This window comes from Microcaecilia unicolor, chromosome 3 (genome assembly GCF_901765095.1).
Source record: "Microcaecilia unicolor chromosome 3, aMicUni1.1, whole genome shotgun sequence".
Taxonomy (NCBI): domain Eukaryota; kingdom Metazoa; phylum Chordata; class Amphibia; order Gymnophiona; family Siphonopidae; genus Microcaecilia; species Microcaecilia unicolor.
This window is the reverse complement of record NC_044033.1, coordinates 209113836-209134238: the sequence shown is the minus strand read 5'-3', so window position 1 is coordinate 209134238 and position 20403 is coordinate 209113836. Positions and strand designations below refer to the sequence as shown.

Below are 20403 nucleotides of genomic sequence, written 5' to 3'. Positions count from 1 at the left end.
ATGAAGGAGTTTGGTTACAAGGGCTTGTATGAAGGATAAAGCAAAAGAAGGGAAAATACGAACCTGAATGTAACGTTTCTTCTTGGTAATAATCAGAGGACCTCCAGATTCGCCTGTAAAATGAAAGCAATATGTATTATAGTCTTAACTGAAGGGCTGAATTAAGGGTAAGAAAACAAAGCCACAGGAAGAGCGATGCTCTAAGGGGAATAGAAAAGACCCCCAGCCTCAGGAACAGAGGGGAACTAAAGAGAAAAGAGCCCCTCTGCAGGAATAGACTCTCAGAGGAGGCTAAGAGAAAAGAGCCCCAGCTACAGGAACAGAGATACTCCTGAGGAGAACTAAAAAGAAAAGAGTCCTAAGCGTTGTCATACTGGGACAGACTGAAGGTCCATAAAGCCCAGCATTCTGTTTCCAACAGTGGCCAATCCAGGTTACAAATACCTGGAAAGATCCCAAAACAGTGCAATACATTTTATGCTGCTTATCCTAGAAATAAGCAGTGGATTTTCCCCAAGGCCATCTTAATAATGGCTTATGGACTTTTCTTTTAGGAAGTTATCCAAACCTTTTTTTAAAACCCCGTTAAGCTAACTGCTTTTACCACATTCTCTGGCAACGAATTCCTGGCTGCAGGAACAGAGACAGAGGAATTAAAAAGAAAACAGCCCCGGCTGCAGGAACAGCAACGGTCAGAGAGGTCTAAAGAGAAAAGAGCCCATTCTACGGCCTTGTGTAGAAGTTGTCATGTTGACAAAGCTGTGGCTGGTAAAACCTGTAGTGGCACACTCCTCTTTGAAGCAGCAGTCTGACCTGCATACTCTCACCTTTGCATGTGTTATCGTCCACCACTGGATCAATGCCGCCAGTGCACAGGAAACGCTCTGTGACAACATCTTTCACATTCTTAACAACATTTTTATAAATAGAAGCTTCCAACGCATCCCGATTGCAAGCATGTTTCTAGGAGAAGTAAGAGAAAATGTGTTTTAAAATGGGAGAGAATTGCGATATGATTTAAATGGCAGTAATTCACTGGGGCGGGGGAATCCTATCGCACTCGGAGGCTGAGCATCAGTGAACTAGGAGATAAGGGAGGGTGAATCGTGGCACTATTGGACTGGGGTGCAGCTGCGCTGTAAAGGAGAAGGAAGACACCCACCTTGTCCCCAGTTTTGATCTTTACATTCTTTCTCTCCAAGTCTTCGTGTTTTCTTTTCTGTGCAATAAATATAGCAGGAACAATCCCCACATTTACGTTCAGGAGTTCATCCTCTTGAAGAAGAGAGAGACATATATCAGCAGCAATTAACTTCGGGGTCCTTTTACTAAGGTGCGCCGAAAAAAGCCTGCGCTGGTGTAGATGCATGTATTGGGCACGCGCAGGTCCATTTTTTAGCGCACCTGCAAAAAAAGGCTTTTTTTTTTTTAAATCCGAAAATGGACGTGCGGCAAAATAAAAATTGGCGCACGTCCATTTTGGGCCCGAGACCTTACCGCCACCCAATGACCTAGCGGTAAAGTCTCACGCGTTAACTGGGCAGTAATCAGCGGGCGTTCAATGATGATTACCGCCCGGTTAGCGCCACACGCCAGAACTTTTCTGGGATGTGTAGTGGGTGCGTGTAGAAAATGAAATTACCACCTGGGCCTTGCAGTAGCCAGGCGATAATTCAAAATTGACAAGCGTCGAACACGCGTACGCACCTATGGGGGTTAGTAAAAGGGCTCCTTAATTCTCAATCATTCATTTCCTTAGCGTCCCTCCGGACCGGACCAGGATTGGACTGTTGGGTTGTGCCCGCCTACCAGCAGGTGGAGACTGAGAAAAACTCTGACTCTAGAGAGCCAATAGGAGCCCTGGCCATGTGACCTTAGCCCCAGTATTTTCTCAGTCTCTCAGCAGGTAGGAAGTGAGCCCATTAGTCTCTCTGTCTCTCTTTTTCTCTATAAGATATTACAGATATATTTATAATACTTCTTCTGTGCCTGGAATCGTAATTAGAGGCTTGACAGGGTTTCTTTTCTTTCTTTGACAGCCTCTGGGGTGTTAAACTCGGGTGTCTCGAGTCCACCCCCCTTCCTCCCCATCTCCCTGGCTTAGCAGGGAAGGGCCGTCCCTTTCTCTGGAAAGGTGTACCGTCTTTGGGAGAGGCAGCCACTTTTAATAGGCAGCTGTTTTTAAAGAATTAAATCAAGTAAAAGAAAATTAAAATAATTAATTCAATTGAAAGGAATTTAAAGAAAGTAGTTTTTGCTTTCCCCAGGCTTATAATGAGCAGGTAGCTCTTCTATCTTATTCTGTTTGAATAATCTTTATTTTCTTTTCTGGCGGAGCTATTTAAAAAAAAGAAAAAAAAAGTGATAAGTCAGCGTCTGTGACTTTAATCGGCGTTTTTTTTTGTTATCTTCATTATTTTTCCTCTGCTATCCGGCGTTGTTAGCGGCGGTAGTTGTAAAAAAAATAAAAATAAGAGGCGCGAACTGTTAAGCGCGTGCTCGCTCTTGGATGGGTCTGTATAGCTTGGGAGCTGTATTGACGGTTCCTATTTGGGCCAGAAGCTAAACCATGTTTTATGCGGCATCGGAGGCTATCTGTTTTTCGGCGGCACGGATTTCCTGCTTCTTCGTCGGTCCGGTCAGTGGTTTTGTCCCCCGAACTTTATTCTTCTCATTTTGGTGCGCTTGGCCGCCATTGTTTTGCTTGCAGCTGCAATTTCCCTTGACGCGGCAGCGTTTTTCTGCTTTTACTGTGTTTGGCTGTTTGTGCAATGGAAAGGAGATATTTTTTCTCCGGTAGTTGGGGCAATTGGTAGTATATTTGCCCCAAAATTAATTTTTACATGTATTTTTCAAGCTATTAAAAAAAAAAAAAGAAATGCTACGATACGAATGGCGCTCATTTTGTTTTTCCCTCTGTTTTTTCTCCGTCGGGGACTTTTTGGTTGCTAGCAATGTTGTGAATTAAAGTGCAGCTCAGTCGGAAATTCTCTGTTTTTGACAATGGGGCGAATTAAATTGTATCTCAGCTCCAAAATAACCATTTTCCTATTCCTTTCCCTTGTGTGTGATGTTTGAAGGAAAGATCTTCGCTATTGTCTAGCGCAGTTTTTATGGGGGTCCAGTGTACGTCACTCTGTGTCTTTCTCATTTCCTGGTGAATGGACTACATTGTCTAATAGTCAATTGATTAGTACTTTACAAATCTGGCCATAATATCTTAGTTCCTTTCAAGCATTTCCCTTCATGGCTATGATGTTATACAGTGTTTTTAAGAACTTAACAAACATTTTCTATGGCATAGGCTATCTGGTTCATGTGCCATGTGCCATTGTTTGGTACTTTACAATGCTGGATATAAGATCTTAATTCCTTTCAGGAAATTTTCCTCCGTGGCTATGTTCTTATACAGTGTTTTAAGATCTTAACAAACGTTCTCTAGAGTGTAGGCTGTATGGTTCAGATGCCATGTGCAATGAAATACATTGTCTGATACTCAGTTGTTGCGTACTTTGCAATTCTGGACATAAGGTCTTACTTCCTTTCAGCAATTTTCTTTCATGGCTATGCGTTTTCTTTGGCATAGCAGATGACAGCTGCATAGGCTACATGGTTCAGATGGTTCTCATATTCTAGGAGACTTAGTCCTGTCTACCGAGCACCCAGTTTTCTCAGATGCTTTAGAAGGCATGTTTTATTCACGTCTTCTCTACTTTCCAACTGTCTTGGAGTTTCTCATGTGTTATCTTAGTTTTCTTCTAGGACTTACAAGATATATGTCCACTTAGGGAGTAAAGTTATCCGGTCAATTTGCATTTTCTCCCACTTAAGGATAGTGGGAGGTCCTCATGCCATCTTCTTGTATTTTTGTTTCCTCTATCTATTCAGCCTGGGCACATGGTAAACATTCTGGTTTTGTCCAGTATGACCATCCATAACATCTGCTATCCCTTTCTCTTCCTTACAGATTTTAGGGTCTTGTTTCAAGCTTTCTTGACGTCAGGTACAGTGTTGTCTCCTGTGGCACAAATTCACCACCTTTTCCGTAATAGGTATTTTCCAAGTCTATTCCTTTTCATTTTCATTTTATTCTTCCTCTCTCCAGAGTTTTTTTCTCTTGGAAGGAGATTCACTCATTTTCTGTGCATTTTTTGCCATAAGGGCATAAGTGTTGCCATAATGGGAAAGGCCAAGAGTCCCCATCCTGTTTTCAGATGGGGTCAATCCAGATTGCAAATACCACATTCATATCTCGTGAGTGTGCATCTGTTCATCTCTGTACATCTCAGTGAGGAAGGAGGCATGACATGATACGAGGTTTGGGGAGATCCGGTAAAATTAAAGGCCAGTGTGTCTCAGTCCACGCTCAACATATGGTGATCCTTTCATTTTCATTCTATACATCCTCACTCCAGACCTTCCTTTCAATTGGAAGGGGATTCTTTCACTTCCTGTGCATTTTTGCTATTAGTATATGAGTATTGTCATACGGGGAAAGTCTAAGAGTCCATTAAGCCCAGCATCCTGTCCTCAGTTGTGGTCAATCCAGGTTGCAAGTACCACATTCATTTCTTATGGGTGTGGGTCGGTACATCTTAGTACATCTCAGTATAGGAGGAGTAATGTCCACGATACGAGGATGATGAGAAGGTCCTCATTACCAGTTTTCTTGCCCTGCTCTTCGGTCTTGCGTCGGCTCCGCGCACTTTTTTCTTAAGTTACGGTCGTAGTAGCAGCGGCGCTCATGAAACAACGTCTCCTCGTTTCATCCTTTCCTAGATGTCTGGTTCATTACAGACAGTCTTATTGGCAGAGTTGTCAGGTCCAGCAACGGGTGGTGCATTTCGGGCACACTCTAGGTTGTTATGGGGTGCATGTAGCCAGGTCTCTCATTTGATCTCTCTTTTGAGCTCTCATGTGATCTCATTAGATTTTGTAGCATGTCTCTATTTTTTCTCTCTTTGTTTAGTCAAGTTGGCGCAGACTGTTTTTGTCTTCTCTACAAGCGTGCCACTTTCTGTTTTCTCTGGATGTTCTTGGGCCTTCAGCCATTACCTTGCTCTATTTTGCAGAGTAAAATTTTACTTTCTAGCTCCCAAGAAGGAATTTTTTCTTCATTCTCTTTGGAGTCTCGGTAGTCTTTTTTGGCAGCTTTTCACTCCGTCAATTTCGTGACCATTGGAAAAAAAAAACAAAAAAAAAAACTTCTGCGAGTTCTCAGTGGATAGTACCTTAAGGGGAGGTCCCAGTTCTAGAACTGTTTCTTTTCGCTCTGACCTTCCATGTGCCTCGCTTACTCTCTTGCTAAAAAGACTTGTCAGCGGCAGAGATAGATGCCCTCTCGTATCCAGATATTTATCTCGGATGGAATTCTCTCCGCTCAGTTGGCCTCTGTATTCTCACTAGTGCAGCACTTGGGTCTGGTGGTTGAGATTGAGCATTCTTCCTGCAAGTATGCCGGGAGCATATACACAGTGAGCAGTTTTTTGATGGCTGCATCTGTGAAAATATATATGTATATTTATAGTTCTACTACATAAGTACATATTTAATTCCACACTGGGAAAAGCTCAAAGGTCCTATCGAGCCCACCTATCGGTCCACGGCCAATCCAGACCATGAGCACCTGGCTAGATTCCTAAACGTACAAATATTCTATACATGTTATTCCTGGAACTGTGTAGTGTTTTATGGACTTCTATATGTATCTAACAGATGAAAGGTACTAACAAGTGTCTACTGTTGATTTATTCCCGTTTTCACTAATTGGGGTCTATGACAAGAGTCTCAGGTGATCTGCTTGCAGAGGCAACAGCTACAGATGATTCTTTCTCTCTCATTTGAATTGCGCTCTGAGATATGTTTTCTTCATGTTGGGTAACTGCAGCGGCTGTCAGTTTATTTGGACCTTCAGTCTAGTTTGCAGCAGGGATTTAGGTACCTTCTTCTTTTGCATAGTATTTAACTGCATTCTTGTTTTTACCTATTTAGCTTCTAGTGATCAGGTACTTTCTCACTGACAGGCTTTACATACTTCCAATCTGTTGCTAGGTCAGCAATAGTCTACGATATCTGGAGTATTGTACTTCAGGATCTCGGTTTCCACTTTCTCAGCTGAGGTAGATTCATTGCAGTTTTTTGTTTCCAGGCGGCTCTGCTTCTACCTTTGCCATCTTTCTTTCAGTTGTTTTTTTTTTTTTTTCTTGAGTCTCTCTGTCCTTTGCGCTGCACTGATAGTGCGATAGGGGACATTATATAGCGGCCACTTGGTAGGGGACAATGTTCAGCGTCGCTTGGACTTTTCAGCTTTTTTTGCTTTGTAGTCATTCTATTTAGTTTATTGGCGGTTCTTGGATCGTCAAGCTTTTGGCTTCGTATTCATCCTAGTTTGGGTGTTTTCAGGGACTCTACCGCATTCTCAATGTCTGTCCCTCCCGTAAGATTACTGCTTTGGTACTTCCCAACAGTCCAATCCTGGTCCGGTCCGGTCCGGAGGGACGCTAAGGAAGGAGAAATTAGATCTTACCTGCTAATTTGCTTTCCTTTAGTCCCTCCGGACCGGACCAGGCCCCTCCCATGTTCTATCAACTCTTTAGATTCTTTTATTAAGTTTGGAAGTGGAATGTTTCAAAAAACAAACCAAAACAGATGATACTGTATATATATTAAAAAAAAAAAAAAAAAAGACTTTGCGTGGTCCATACCACTTCTCTGGTGGTTGCTGGTGAGCTCGGTTGCTGGAATATATATATAAAACCTTAAATATGTCATACCACTTCTCTGGTGAGGGTTGCTGGTGAGCTCGGTTGCTGGAATATATATAAAACCTTAAATATGTCATACCACTTCTCTGGTGAGGGTTGCTGGTGAGCTCGGTTGCTGGAATATATATAAAACCTTAAATATGTCATACCACTTCTCTGGTGAGAGTTGCTGGTGAGCTCAGTTGCTGGAATATATATAAAATCTTAATGGGTCATACCACTTCTCTGGTGAGAGTTGCTGGTGAGTTCAGTTGCTGAAATATATATAAAGCCTTAAATATGTCATACCACTTCTCTGGTGAGAGTTGCTGGTGAGCTCAGTTGCTGGAATATATATAAAGCCTTGAATATGTTATACCACTTCTCTGTTGAGAGTTGCTGGTGAGCTCAGTTGATGGAATATATATGAAACCTTAAGTGAGTCATACTACTTCTCTGGTGAGAGTTGCTGGTGAGCTCTAATACAAATGGGCCATACCACTTCTCTGGTGAGAGTTGCTGGTGAGCTCTAGTACTCGGTTTTGCCGAGGAATTTGTGGCTGCTAGGATTCCATACAGCACAGAAGTTCTTTCTTTCTTTCCTGCTTTGTTATTCAAATACTGAGGCTAAGGTCACATGGCCAGGGCTCCTATTGGCTCTCTAGAGTCAGAGTTTTTCTCAGTCTCCACCTGCTGGTAGGCGGGCACAACCCAACAGTCCAATCCTGGTCCGGTCCGGAGGGACTAAAGGAAAGCAAATTAGCAGGTAAGATCTAATTTCTCCTTATTCATTCATCTCTCTACACATCATTCTTGCCATCCACTTATCTATTCTGTGTGTATGTTTCGTCCTATATCTACAGGGCGAGGCAAAAAAAAAGTAACCCCCTAGAGTTTTTTAAGCTGTTTTCTCAGCAACCACTTGGAACGTTGATGTGAAATTTTACAACTTTATTTGTTTCTTACTATGTACATTTATATGCCAAGTGGAATGTGGTTATTTTTAAACACAGCGAAGTTACTGACTTTTTTATTTATTTATTAGGATTTATTTATCGCCATTTTGAAGGAATTCACTCAAGGTGGTGTACAGTAAGAATAGATCAAACATGAGCAATAGACAATTACAGCAGTAAAAATATTCAAAAACAATACAAAGTATGGCATAGTTACTACTTACTATTGGACTCATTTTCGAAAGAGAAGGGCGCCCATCTTTCGACACAAATCGGGAGATGGGCGTCCTCCCAGGGTTGCCCAAATCGGCATAATCCGAAAGCCGATTTTGGGCGCCCTCAACTGCTTTTCCGTCGCAGGGATGACCCAAGTTCCTGGGGGCATGTCCGAAGCGTAGCGAAGGCGGGACTGGGGCGTGCTTAAGAGATGGGCGTCCACGGCCGATAATGGAAAAAAGAAGGGCGTCCCTGACAAACACTTGGCCGACTTTATTTGGTCCTTATTTTTTAACGACCGAGCCACAGAAATGTGCCCTAAATGACCAGATGACACCGGAGGGAATCGGGGATGACCTCCCCCTACTCCCCTAGTGGTCACTAACCCCCTCCCATCCTAAAAAAAAAATTTTTTTAAATATTTTTTCTTGCCTCTATGCCAGCCTCAAATATCATACCCAGCTCCATGACAGCAGTATGCAGGTCCCTAGAGCAGTTTTAGTGGGTACTGCAGTGCACTTCAGGCAGGCGGACCCAGGCCCATCCCCACCCCCCACCTGTTAAATTTGTGGTAGTAAATGTGAGCCCTCCAAAACCCACCAGAAACCCACTGTACCCACATCTAGGTGCCCCCTTTCATCCCTAAGGGCTATGGTAGTGGTGTACAGTTGTGGGGAGTGGGTTTTGGGGGGGGTTGAGGGGCTCAGCACACAAGGTAAAGGAGGTATGCACCTGGGAGCTTTTTCTGAAGTCCACTGCAGTGCCCCCCTAGGGTGCCCGGTTGGTGTCCTGGCATGTGAGGGGGACCAGTGCACTAAGAATGCTGGCTACTCTCACGACCAAAGGGCTTGCATTTGGTCGTTTCGGAGATGGGCATCCTCGGTTTCCATTATCGCCGAAAATCGGGGACGACCATCTCTAGGGATGACCATCTCTAAGGTCGACCTAAATGTGGAGATTTGGGCGTCCCCGACTGTATTATTGATACGAATGATGGCTGCCCATCTTGTTTTGATAATACGGGTTTCCCCGCCCTTTCGCAGGGACGTCCTGCGAGGACACCCTCAGGAAAACTTGGGCGCCCCGTTTGATTATGCCCCTCAATGTCAACACAATACGTAATAGAACATTTTAATTGATAGTGAAGGGTAAAGCAAAGATGTAACATATAGATAGGTAAGAAAGTAGGAAGAGTTAGAAAGTAAGGTGACTAATTTAAAGAAGGGTGCACATGAGGTCAAAGAGATGGTTAAGTGCTATCTCAGCTAGGGTAGGAGTGGATAAACATGTCCCGCTGCAGTATGTGCAGCCCAAGTCACTCCTTGTGTGTGTGAGTGAGACTAACAAGTTAGTTACTTCTTCCATTAAAGGCTTGGTTGAAGAGCCAAGCTTTCACCTGCTTCCTGAAGTAGAGATAGTCTTGTGTTAAGCGGAGCCTTTCAGGCAGTGCATTCCAGAGTGTGGGGGCTACTCCGGAGAAGGCTCGCTCTTTTTAGTGTGACCACCCCAGTGATTTGTATGCATTCAAAAATGTTTGCACTGTAAAACCCCAAAAATTCAAATAGCGGATCAATGACACTTCAAATGAATTCCAGAATCTGGAATACAAAATAGTAAGTGCATACACATTACAGTTCTTATATCATTTCTTAAATGTCTTTGTACTATTTTTTTCTTTTATTCTTTTTCACTAAAAAAGGAGGAAAAAGACCTCAGTTGGCTGTGATTGTCTTACCTAACTGAAAAGCAGGCAAATCAGCAATAAGGTAGACATTTGTGATGTACACACAGCTCACAGTTCTTTGTTGGGAAGATTTGAGAAGAATTTATGCCTATACTTTGAATTAAAAATCATGGAGGTTCTTTTAAAGATCAATGATAGAGAAGGACCTGGTGTATATGCTTTATATCTCTGTGTACCCAGTCTTCCAACTTAACACGGGTTCAGTGAAGAGTTGACATCCAGCGAATCATAAAAAACACTAGTAAAGGAGGCCCGTTTCCAACAGAAATGAAACGGGTGCTAGCGAGGTTCCAGGGCCCCCTCCCTACCTCCCTCTCTCTCGGAGCCCCCCTCCCCTCTGAGTTCCATGCCCCCCTACCTGCCTCCCTCCCTCCAAGTTCCATGCACCCCTCCCCTTCGAGTTCCAGGACCCCCCTCCCCCCTCTTCGAGTTCCAGGACCCCCCTGCCCGTCAAGTTCCAGGACCGGCCCTCCCCTTCCAGTTCCAGGCCCCCCCTTCCGGTCGAGTTCCAGGACCCCCCCTCCCGTTCCAGTTCCAGAACTCCCTCCCTCTCCTCTCCTTCCCTGCCCTCCAAGTTCCATGCATCCCCCGCGCCTCCCTCCCTCTCTCTCTGTGGCCTCCGAGTGGAAGCAGGACATGTGCGGCTGTCCCTCCCCTTCGTAAGTGCTGGCTGTTCTTTAAAACTTTTTACCTCGTGGTCCACCAGCAACAGTGAAGTTGAGCAGGCACAGCACGACGCTTCAGACTGCCTTCGCTTCTGTTTCAGCTCTGCCTCTGGTCCCGCCCTCATTTCCTGTTTGCGGAATGAGGGTGGGACCAGAGGCACAGCTACATAAGTACATAAGTAATGCCACACTGGGAAAAGACCAAGGGTTCATCGAGCCCAGCATCCTGTCCACGACAGCTGTCAATCCAGGCCAAGGGCACCTGGCAAGCTTCTCAAACGTACAAACATTCTATACATGTTATTCCCGGAATTGTGGATTTTTCCCAAGTTCATTTAGTAGCGGTTTATGGACTTGTCCTTTAGGAAACCGTCTAACCCCCTTTTAAACTCTGCCAAGCTAACCGGCTTCACCACGTTCTCCGGCAACGAATTCCAGAGTTTAATTACGCGTTGGGTGAAGAAAAATTTTCTCCGATTTATTTTAAATTTACTACACTGTAGTTTCATCGCATGCTCCCTAGTCCTAGTATTTTTGGAAAGCGTGAACAGACGCTTCACATCCACCTGTTCCATTCCACTCATTATTTTATATACCTCTATCATGTCTCCCCTCAGCCATCTCTTCTCCAAGTTGAAAAGCCCTAGCCTCCTTAGTCTTTCTTCATAGGGAAGTCGTCCCATCCCCGCTATCATTTTAGTCGCCCTTCGCTGCACCTTTTCCAATTCCACTATATCTTTCTTGAGATGCGGCGACTAGAATTAAACACAATACTCAAGGTGCGCTCGCACCATGGAGCGATATAACGTCATTATAACATCCTCACACCTGTTTTCCATACCTTTCCTAATAATACCCAACATTCTATTCGCTTTTCGAGCCGCAGCAACACACAGAGCAGAAGGTTTCAGTGTATTATCGACGACGACACCCAGATCCCTTTCTTGGTCCGTAACTCCTAACTTGGAACCTTGCATGACGTAGCTATAATTCGGGTTCTTTTTTCCCCACATGCATCACCTTGCACTTGCTCACATTAAACGTCATCTGCCATTTAGCCACCCAGTCTCCCAGTCTCGTAAGGTCCTTCTGTAATTTTTCACAATCCTGTCGCGAGTTAACGACTTTGAATAACTTTGTGTCATCAGCAAATTTAATTACCTTGCTAGTTACTCCCATCTCTAAATCATTTATAACTATATTAAAAAGCAGCAGTCCTAGCACAGACCCCTGAGGAACCCCACTAACTACCCTTCTCCATTGTGAATACTGCCCATTTAACCCCACTCTCTGTTTCCTATCCTTCAACCAGTTTTTAATCCACAATAGGACTTTTCCTCCTTTCCCATGACCCTCCAATTTCCTCTCTAGCCTTTCATGAGGTACCTTGTCAAACGCCTTTTGAAAATCCAGATACACAATATCAACCGGCTCCCCTTTGTCCACATGTTTGTTTACTCCTTCAAAGAATTGAAGTAAATTGGTCAGGCAAGATTTCCCCACACAAAAGCCGTGCTGACTCGGTCTCAGTAATCCATGTCCTTGGATGTGCTCTGTAATTTTGTTTTTAATAGCCTCTACCATTTTCCCCGGCACAGACGTCAGACTCACCGGTCTGTAATTTCCCGGATCTCCCCTGGAACCTTTTTTAAAAATGGGCGTTACATTGGCCACCCTCCAATCTTCCGGTACCACGCTCAATTTTAAGGATAAATTGTATATCACTAGCAGTAGCTCCGCAAGCTCATTTTTCAGTTCTATCAGTACTCTAGGATGAATACCATCCGGTCCAGGAGATTTGCTACTCTTTAGTTTGTTGAACTGCCCCATTACGTCCTCCAGGTTTACCGTGAAGTCAGTAAGTTTCTCCGACTCGTCCACTTGAAATATAATTTCCGAAACGGTATCCCACCCAAATCTTCCTCGGTGAAGACCGAAGCAAAGAATTCATTCAATCTCTCCGTTACGTCTTTGTCTTCCTTGATCGCCCCTTTTACCCCTCGGTCATCCAGCGGCCCAACCGATTCTTTTTCCGGCTTCCTGCTTTTAATATACCGAAAAAATTTTTTACTATGCTTTTTTGCCTCTAATGCTATCTTTTTTTCATAATCCCTCTTGGCCTTCTTTTTTTCTGCGCCTTGCATTTGCTTTGACACTCCTTATTATTTTCAGACGGTTCCTTCTTCCATTTTCTGAAGGCATTTCTTTTAGCCCTAATAGCTTCCTTCACCTCACTTTTCAACCAGGCCGGCTGTCTTTTGGAGTTCTGTCTTTCTTTTCTAATTTGTGGAATATGTTTGGCCTGGGCCTCCAGGATGGTATTTTTGAACAGCGTCCATGCCTGTTGTACAGTTTTTACCCTCTCAGTTGTCCCCCTAAGTTTTTTTTCCACCATTCTTCTCATTTTATCATAGTCTCCTTTTTTAAAGTTAAACGCTAACGGATTTTACTTCCTGTGTATAGTTACTTCAAAGTTGATATCAAAACTGATCATGTTATGATCACTGTTATCAAGCGGCCCCAGTACCATAACGTCCCTCACCAGATTATGCGCTCCACTAAGGACCAAGTCTAGAATTTTTCCTTCTCTCATCAGCTCCTGCACCAGCTGCTCCATAAAGCTGTCCTTGATTTCATCAAGGAATTGTATCTCTCTAGCGTGTCCCAATGTTACATTTACCCAGTCTATATTTGGATAATTGAAGTCACCCATTATTATCACATTGCCCATTTTGTTTGCGTCTCTGATTTCTTTTATCATTTCTGCGTCTACCTGCTCATCCTGGCGAGGCGAACGGTAGTACACTCCTATCACCGTCCTTTTCCTTTTTATACATGGAATTTCAACCCACAATGATTCAAGGGTGTGATTTGTGTCCTGCTGAATTTGTAATCTATCTGAGTCAAGGCTCTCATTAATATACAATGCTACCCCTCCACCAGTCCGGTCCACCCTATCACTACGATATACTTTGTACCCCGGTATGACAGTGTCCCACTAGTTATTCTCCTTCCACCAGGTCTCAGTAATGCCTATTATATATATATATATAAACAGAAGCGAAGGCAGTCTGAAGCGCCGTGCTGTGCCTGCTCGACTTCACTGTTGCCAGCGGATCAAGAGGTAAAAAGTTCCGTTCGTAAGTGCTGGCTGTTCTTTAAAGCTTTTTACCTTGTGGTCCACCGGCAACAGTGAAGTCGAGCAGGCACGGCACGGCGCTTCAGACTGCCTTCACTTCTGTTTCAGCTCTGCCTCTGGTCCCGTCCTCATTTCCTGTTTGCGGAAGGGTGGGACCAGAGGCAGAGCTGAAACAGAAGCGAAGGCAGTCTGAAGTGCCGTGCCGTGCCTGCTCGACTTCACTGTTGCCGGCGGACCAGGAGGTAAAAAGTTTTAACAGCTGGCACTTACGAAGGGGAGGGGCAGCCACACACGTCCTGCTTCCACTCGGAGGCCACAGAGAGAGAGAGGGAGGGAGGCGCAGGCGGTGGAACTCGGAGGAGGAGGGGGGCGTAGACTTTGGACGGGAGTGGAAGGAGGGAGGGAGGGGGGTCATGGAGGGGAGGGGGCTGGAACTCGGGGGGGGGGGGGGCGATTCTGTAGTCACCTCCAGTGGCTGCTGCTGGCTTTCCTTCCCTCTCACTTCCCATTGAATGGGAAGTGTTTTACGAACCCAGGCATCCAAACGGATGTGCAAATTATTACATAGGATAGGATATTAATGACTGAGGACGCGCAGAGGCTTTTTTCTCCAAATAATAAAAAATAAAAATTTGTAAATTGAATTTGGGAAAACAGACGTTACCACAATTTGGTCAGCACATATATGGCAATAAAAAGAATGCAGAAGACCGAATGGATTTGTAGTGAGCCATTTGAAGGGATGGAAGAACAAGGCGATTTGAGTCAAGATCTGAGTGCATGGCACGGGATATAAGGGATAGTTAAAGACGCTAGGTAAGAAGGAGAACTTGTATGAAGAGCTCGATCGGTCAAGCAGATCATTTTGACCTAATATGCAAGTATGCTGACTAAATATGTAAAATTTCTCATTGAAATAATACTGTAGGGGGTTACTTTTTTTTGCCACACCCTGTATGTATTCATATTTACATACATTGAGTCTTTCTACTTATTCTTCTGTCCATCAGCCTGTTAGCATTGAGTCCATTCATCCATCCATCCACTCTCCATCTGTCCCCATGTATCCATCCATTCCATTGTTCATCCTTCTGTGGCCCATAGCGGGTCATTAGGAAAATGGGTTGAGAGGACAGCAGTGGGCTGGATCAGTATTTATTTAAGGCATCAGGAGTTTTCCTACCGTGGTCCTTGCAGGTGGTATCTGGGTGAACTTTCCTCAACGCCCTTGTCGTGCCTTCTGTGCAGGGGATACAGATGGGTCTGAAAGATCAAACAAAGAAAAGCCTTTGAGTGGTAGAAAAAGGAGGGTGGGACATCAGTCACCCATGTTCAGTCCTCAGCAGTCCACCATCAAATAGCTTGGGAGCTTCAACCATTAAAAACAGTGTGGACTTGAGCCAGCTACAGAGATGAAGATGAGATCTAAATCCAAAGCCCATGAGAAAGGAGACTTGGAGCTTGGTAAATCTTTATGACTTTCACCTGAATGCCAGTTCTGCCAGATGTAGCCCTCGATGGTCTGGCTTCTCCCCACCATAGATTAAGACTGTGGAATATTCTATGATGTGTTCTCGTTGGTGTTACCATCTATTGCAGGGCACCCTTTCGGGCTATTAAATGCAACACTTTGCAGTTGCTCCCATGAAACAGACTCACCTGGCTTCAGGGTTGAACTTCACCTTTGACTTGACTTTCACCAGTGCAATGTCATAATCGTAGAATTCATTAATGCCTTCTGCTTTCTTGGCATTGATGTTGTAGTTGGGGTGAAATATGACTTTTTCCACTTTGTTCAGTGATCGCCCTGTGGGTAGCAGCAGGGATTGGGTCAAGACAGACTTCAGATTTGAAACTGGGCCCTCTGCTCACCTTCCCTCCCATCTAGATTACTATGGTGGAGAGCCAGAGCACACAAGGAATGGAAAAGTGGGGCGAGGAACAGGGAAGCTCTACTACCATCATTTGCCCTAGCAGGAGGCAAAACGACATGGTTGGGGTGGGGAAGGCAGATGAGTATTGAGGGAGGGGATGAAGAGTGGGAAAGAAGTAGGGTCAAGGGAAATGATGGACTAGAAGGAACACTGGGAAAAAAAAAACCTCACCGATTTTCACACTTATTAGATGAGCTTCATCATCGACGTTGAAGCAGTGAGCGGCAGTTATGATGAAGTACTCTGACACCAGTGCACCCTTACAGGCCTCTTCTCCATCTGTGCGCTAGAGGATGGGAGGGAAAAGAAATGAGAGGAGACTTCAGCTATCTGAGGTAGGCAGGACTACATCCAGAATCGTCCCCTGCTACATAATTGGATGCTGTTTCCACATGTAGAACAGCCACTGAACATAATACTCGATCCAGGTGCCGTCTAAGTATCGGCTTTATTTGATACACCGCCAATTAAGAAATATCTAAACAGTTTACAATGAACAACTAAAACGTGGAAAGGGGGGTATGGACGCCCAGATATAGATGACCACGATAGGAAGCCTAAGTTATGTCGAAGTGTGTTTTCAAAGCAGTTAGACTTACAAAGATCTGTATTTTCAAGGCAATTAGACTTATAAAGTTACATAGCAACCTATGGAACTTTGTAAGTCTAAGTGCTTTGAAAATGAGCCCCAAAGTTACATAGAGGGGCATTTTTTGATATTACATCTAAGTTGGACTTTGGATGTTTTGCACAAAATGTTCCAGATCTGAACAGGAAATATAGCCATTTTCGAAACAGCAAAATATCCTTTATTTTTTTCTAAAATAGCCACATACAAGATGTTTTTGTGCTCTGTGTGTTTTATCTTTTTGGTCCATTAAGAAAAATACCCCCACACAACATCCAAGTGAAAAACGCACAAAGTCAAGCCATTGGGATGTAGAAGGAGCCAGCATTCTTAGTAGACTGGCCACACAGACATCCCAGGAGAGCAATGGAGCACCCTAGGGGGCACTGCTGTGGACTTCATATAAAAGCTCCCAGGTACACATGTCACCAATATGCCCTTATATTGTTTGTTGAGCCCTCCAAAACCCACCAACCCCAAATGTATACCACTGCAATAGCCCTCATGGGTGAAGGGGTCACCTATATGTGGGTACAGTAGGTTTCTGGTGAGTGTGGGATGGTTCACAGTTTCCACCACAAGTGTAACAGGTAGAGTGGGATATAGGTCCAAGTCCTCTCTACAGTGCATTGCACTGACTACTACACTACTCCAGGGACCTGTTTGCTGCTCTAATAGGACTGACTATAACATCTGAAGCTGTCAGAGAGGCTGGTATGTACTTTTTTTTTTTTACATATTTGGGAGTGAGAGGGGGTTAGGGAATGGGGGGGGGGGGGGGTCATCCCTGATTTCTTTCAGTGGTCATCTGGTCATTTAGGGCAACTTTATGTACCTTATTCATTCTAAAAACGGGTCTAGACCAAATCGTTTTGATTTTTGCCCTGGGTGTTTCTGGTTTGTTCCATTGTGGTTGTAAAACGTCCAAGCGTTAGGAATGCCCCAAGCCCACCCCTGAAACCACCCCCTTGTGATTTTGACACACTGCAGATGAATTGCATATATAAACGTCTGCATAGGTTTTTCAAAAATACCGATGTAGACATCTTGAGAAGACATTCATCCAAATGCTGCTTTATGCCACTTTTTGGATGTTTTTCTCTTTCGAAAATGAGCCCCATAGTAACCTATGGAATTTTGTAAGTCTGTGCTTTGAAAATGAGCCCCAAAGTCAAATAATGTCTGGCAGCTGGGCAAGGTCCACATACTCATATTAATGCCCAGCACTGAATATCCAGGTGAAATTCAGGCCATGATGATGAGTGCCTTAAAAATTGCTGCCCACCGATAGCTGAATATCAGACCCATAGGGCTTGCAAAATTGATTGAATATGCACCAACCTTCAAATTAATACACATATATCTGTTTTGTACAGATATATCTATCTATATATGTATCCAGGCTAAAAGCCCATCTCTTTAACGCTGCTTTTGACTCCTAACCTCTATTCACTTGCCCTGTACCCTTTTATCCCCACCTCTTTAATTCCCTTACCTCTTAGTTGTTCTGTCTGTTTGCCTGTCCAATTTAGATTGTGAGCTTTTTGAGCAGGGACTGTCTTTTTCATGTATGGTGTACAGCGCTGCGTATGCCTTATAGCGCTATAGAAGTGATAAGTAGTAGTAGTAGTACATGAAGAGTTCTGATGTTCATTACAGTTTTTTTTAATTAAAACAAATGCATGGAATGAACCAACATAAAATACCTGAAATTGTGAAAAAATTTAGAAAAATCCAAAAGTGAAAATATTTTGCCTGTACACATCCCCACTTGCCTTGTGCCTAAACATTCTAGCATCCAATCACTGTTGTATTACATTATTTTGCTACCTTGATCACTGGACTTGTCATCTCAAGGTGTCTCTCGTGGTTCTTGCATACCAGCTTTCTATTCTATTCCGGCATTTATAGCCCTCTTAAATCAGCTATGGAGTCAAAGCGGGTTACATAACATCTAAATCACATTAACATTATATCATTTCGTAATTAAAATAATGTTCAGAATACAAGAATCCGCAAACTCTCTCATAGAATAGAATCAAAGTACTCACTAAAAAGATAGGTTGTCAAGGCTTTGCGAAATTGAAAATACGTAGGTAAAGTTTGAATATGAACATGTAGTAGATTCCATATCTTACTAGATTTGATAGTTAAAAAAAACGATCGTGAAAATGGTTTAGTTGAAGATTTTTCACAGATGGAAAACACAGCTTAAGTATGGAGCTAGGAGATGTCAACCAAGAAGAAGGAAAGGGTAGCAACTATACAAGTGATTGAGGACAACAACCAGTAATAATTGTATACACTCACTCATAGTCATGGAGGAAGGGTGCCTGTTTGTATGTTTTGTGCTCTTTAAGTGGCATAGGACTACAAAGTGATGTAATTGTAGTTCTCTTGTGATAGGCTCTTCCTGAGCACCTGTCCCTGTTCCATATGCCTTGTGGAACTTTTCCTGTTGGCTGGCCCTGTGTCCTTGTGTATACTGGGCTGTAGACTGCCTGTCCATTCTTTCTCCATTGAGTGAAAGGAATCTGTAGCATGCTTGTTATGAGCTGTTTCAAACACTATGCCTTTGCTGCTTTAAGCCTTTCAAAAGCCTTGTAACATCATCAAATTCTCACCTTTTATTTATTATGGCAAACTTAATATACCGCCTTAACTAATGGATAGATCTAGGCGATGTACAAATTAAAAAAACAATAAGAGGAAATGAGGAAAGTAACTGCAATATGTTGATAGGAAAGTGTCACATTCATTCCTCCAAACTAGGCTAGAATAGCAACGAGGGTTTCAAGGGAAGGAGAAAGAGAGTAAGGGAGGGGAGGCAGGAGACAGTTTAAGCAAAATACAGAAGAGAACCGAACCTACAGTGGCAAACATCCTATGAGGTATTAAAGACTTGATGGAACAGCCAAGTTTTTATGGCTGGCTTAAATTTTTTAAATGATTCCACTCTAATATCATGTGGGAAGGAGTTCCAATGGAAAGGAGCAGTGAAATAGAATTCACAATGCCTGGTAGTTTCAAGAATGGCTTATTTTGGGTTGGGAAGGACCAGACGAAAATCAGTTAGAGACCTGAGTAGATGCATGGGATGGTAAGGTTAGATAAGTATGGTGGAAAACTTATTCGGAATGCTTTGAAGGTAAGGGTTAGCTTGTGAATGATTCTTTGGCTGATAGGAAGCCAGTGGTATTTTAGGAATAAAGGGGAAACAAGATCTGATCTCTTATCATGGCAACGTGTCTAATAGCGGAATTTTGGAGTCGCTTAAGTATATAGCATGGAGATCCAAGGTAAATATTACAATAATCTATTCTAGAAATTAATAGGGACAAAATGAGTGAGTGAAATACATTGAGGCATATTTTCAAAGCACTTTGGGAGGCTAAGTTCCATAGGTTTCTATGGAACTTTGGGAGGCTAAGTGCTTTGAAAATATGCCTAATTGTGATCAAAATACTTCCTTACCAAATGCAGCTGTCTAAGGATGAAAAAACGATTTTACAAACATTAGATATTTGGGGTGTGAATGTCGGATGAGAATGTAGAATAACACCTAGATAGTGGAAAGAAGGGACCAGGATAATAGATGTTCCAAACAGATTTAGGGCCGCAGTTAGTCTAGGGCATCCTCCAGTAAACCAACAGGCTACTGTTTTATCCCTATTCAGCGCCGTCCTGTGTGCGAGAAGCCATTTCTCAACTGCAAAAAGGCAGTCTCGCAATGGGTGGATGGAAAGAGAGCACGGACTAGTAGGAAAAATAGTAGAATGTCATCCGTATAGAAGTGAAAAGATATACTATGAGATTGAATAAGAGCAGCAAGGGGGCTAAGAAAAATGTTAAAGAGAAGAAGTGAAAGAACAGAGCCCTGGGGAACTCTGCAGTTTAGAGGCCGGGGTGGGCTCTAGAGGAGAGGCTGACTACTTGATAGGTCCGATCTGAAAGAAAAGAGGTAAACCAAGAAAAAACTAATCTGGATAACCCTAGTGTTGCAAGTTGGGACAATAAAAGTGTATGATTAACCAAATCAAACATGGAAGGTAAGTCTAGTGATACAACCAGAGCTATATTGTGTTTCTCTAGGTGCGAGTGTATTTAAAAGTATTTACAGCATGCACTTCCAGCACAGATCTGAAATTGTCCTAGCCCCTCCATGCATGCTAAACTAGAACGGGGGCTATTTGAGAACAGACTGCCAATCTGCAGGGCAGACACCCTTGTACAGCACTACAAAACTGTAAGTTATTTTGCTTTGTTTGAATTTGCATTAAAGAAGATTTTGGTTCAAGAGTTCTGAGTCTTCACAGTGATGGTTTAGCTGACAGTCTAGCTGAGTGTTTGAGACAGCACTTTTGGAAGGACTGTACCT

The 20403-nt window shown here is 43.4% G+C and overlaps 1 protein-coding gene across 1 annotated transcript in view; it reads right to left on the bottom strand.

The window, feature by feature from the left end:
* Positions 1-20403, bottom strand: part of LOC115464337 — a 133760-nt gene that overhangs the window by 68220 nt on the left and 45137 nt on the right. Inside the window, exons 12-17 of the mRNA XM_030194726.1 lie at positions 15569-15683; positions 15123-15270; positions 14647-14726; positions 1163-1275; positions 828-963; positions 64-113 (exon numbers count right to left, since the gene is read on the bottom strand). Of these exons, the coding sequence (XP_030050586.1) occupies positions 64-113; positions 828-963; positions 1163-1275; positions 14647-14726; positions 15123-15270; positions 15569-15683 (642 nt within the window). The remainder of the gene's footprint in view (positions 1-63; positions 114-827; positions 964-1162; positions 1276-14646; positions 14727-15122; positions 15271-15568; positions 15684-20403) is intronic.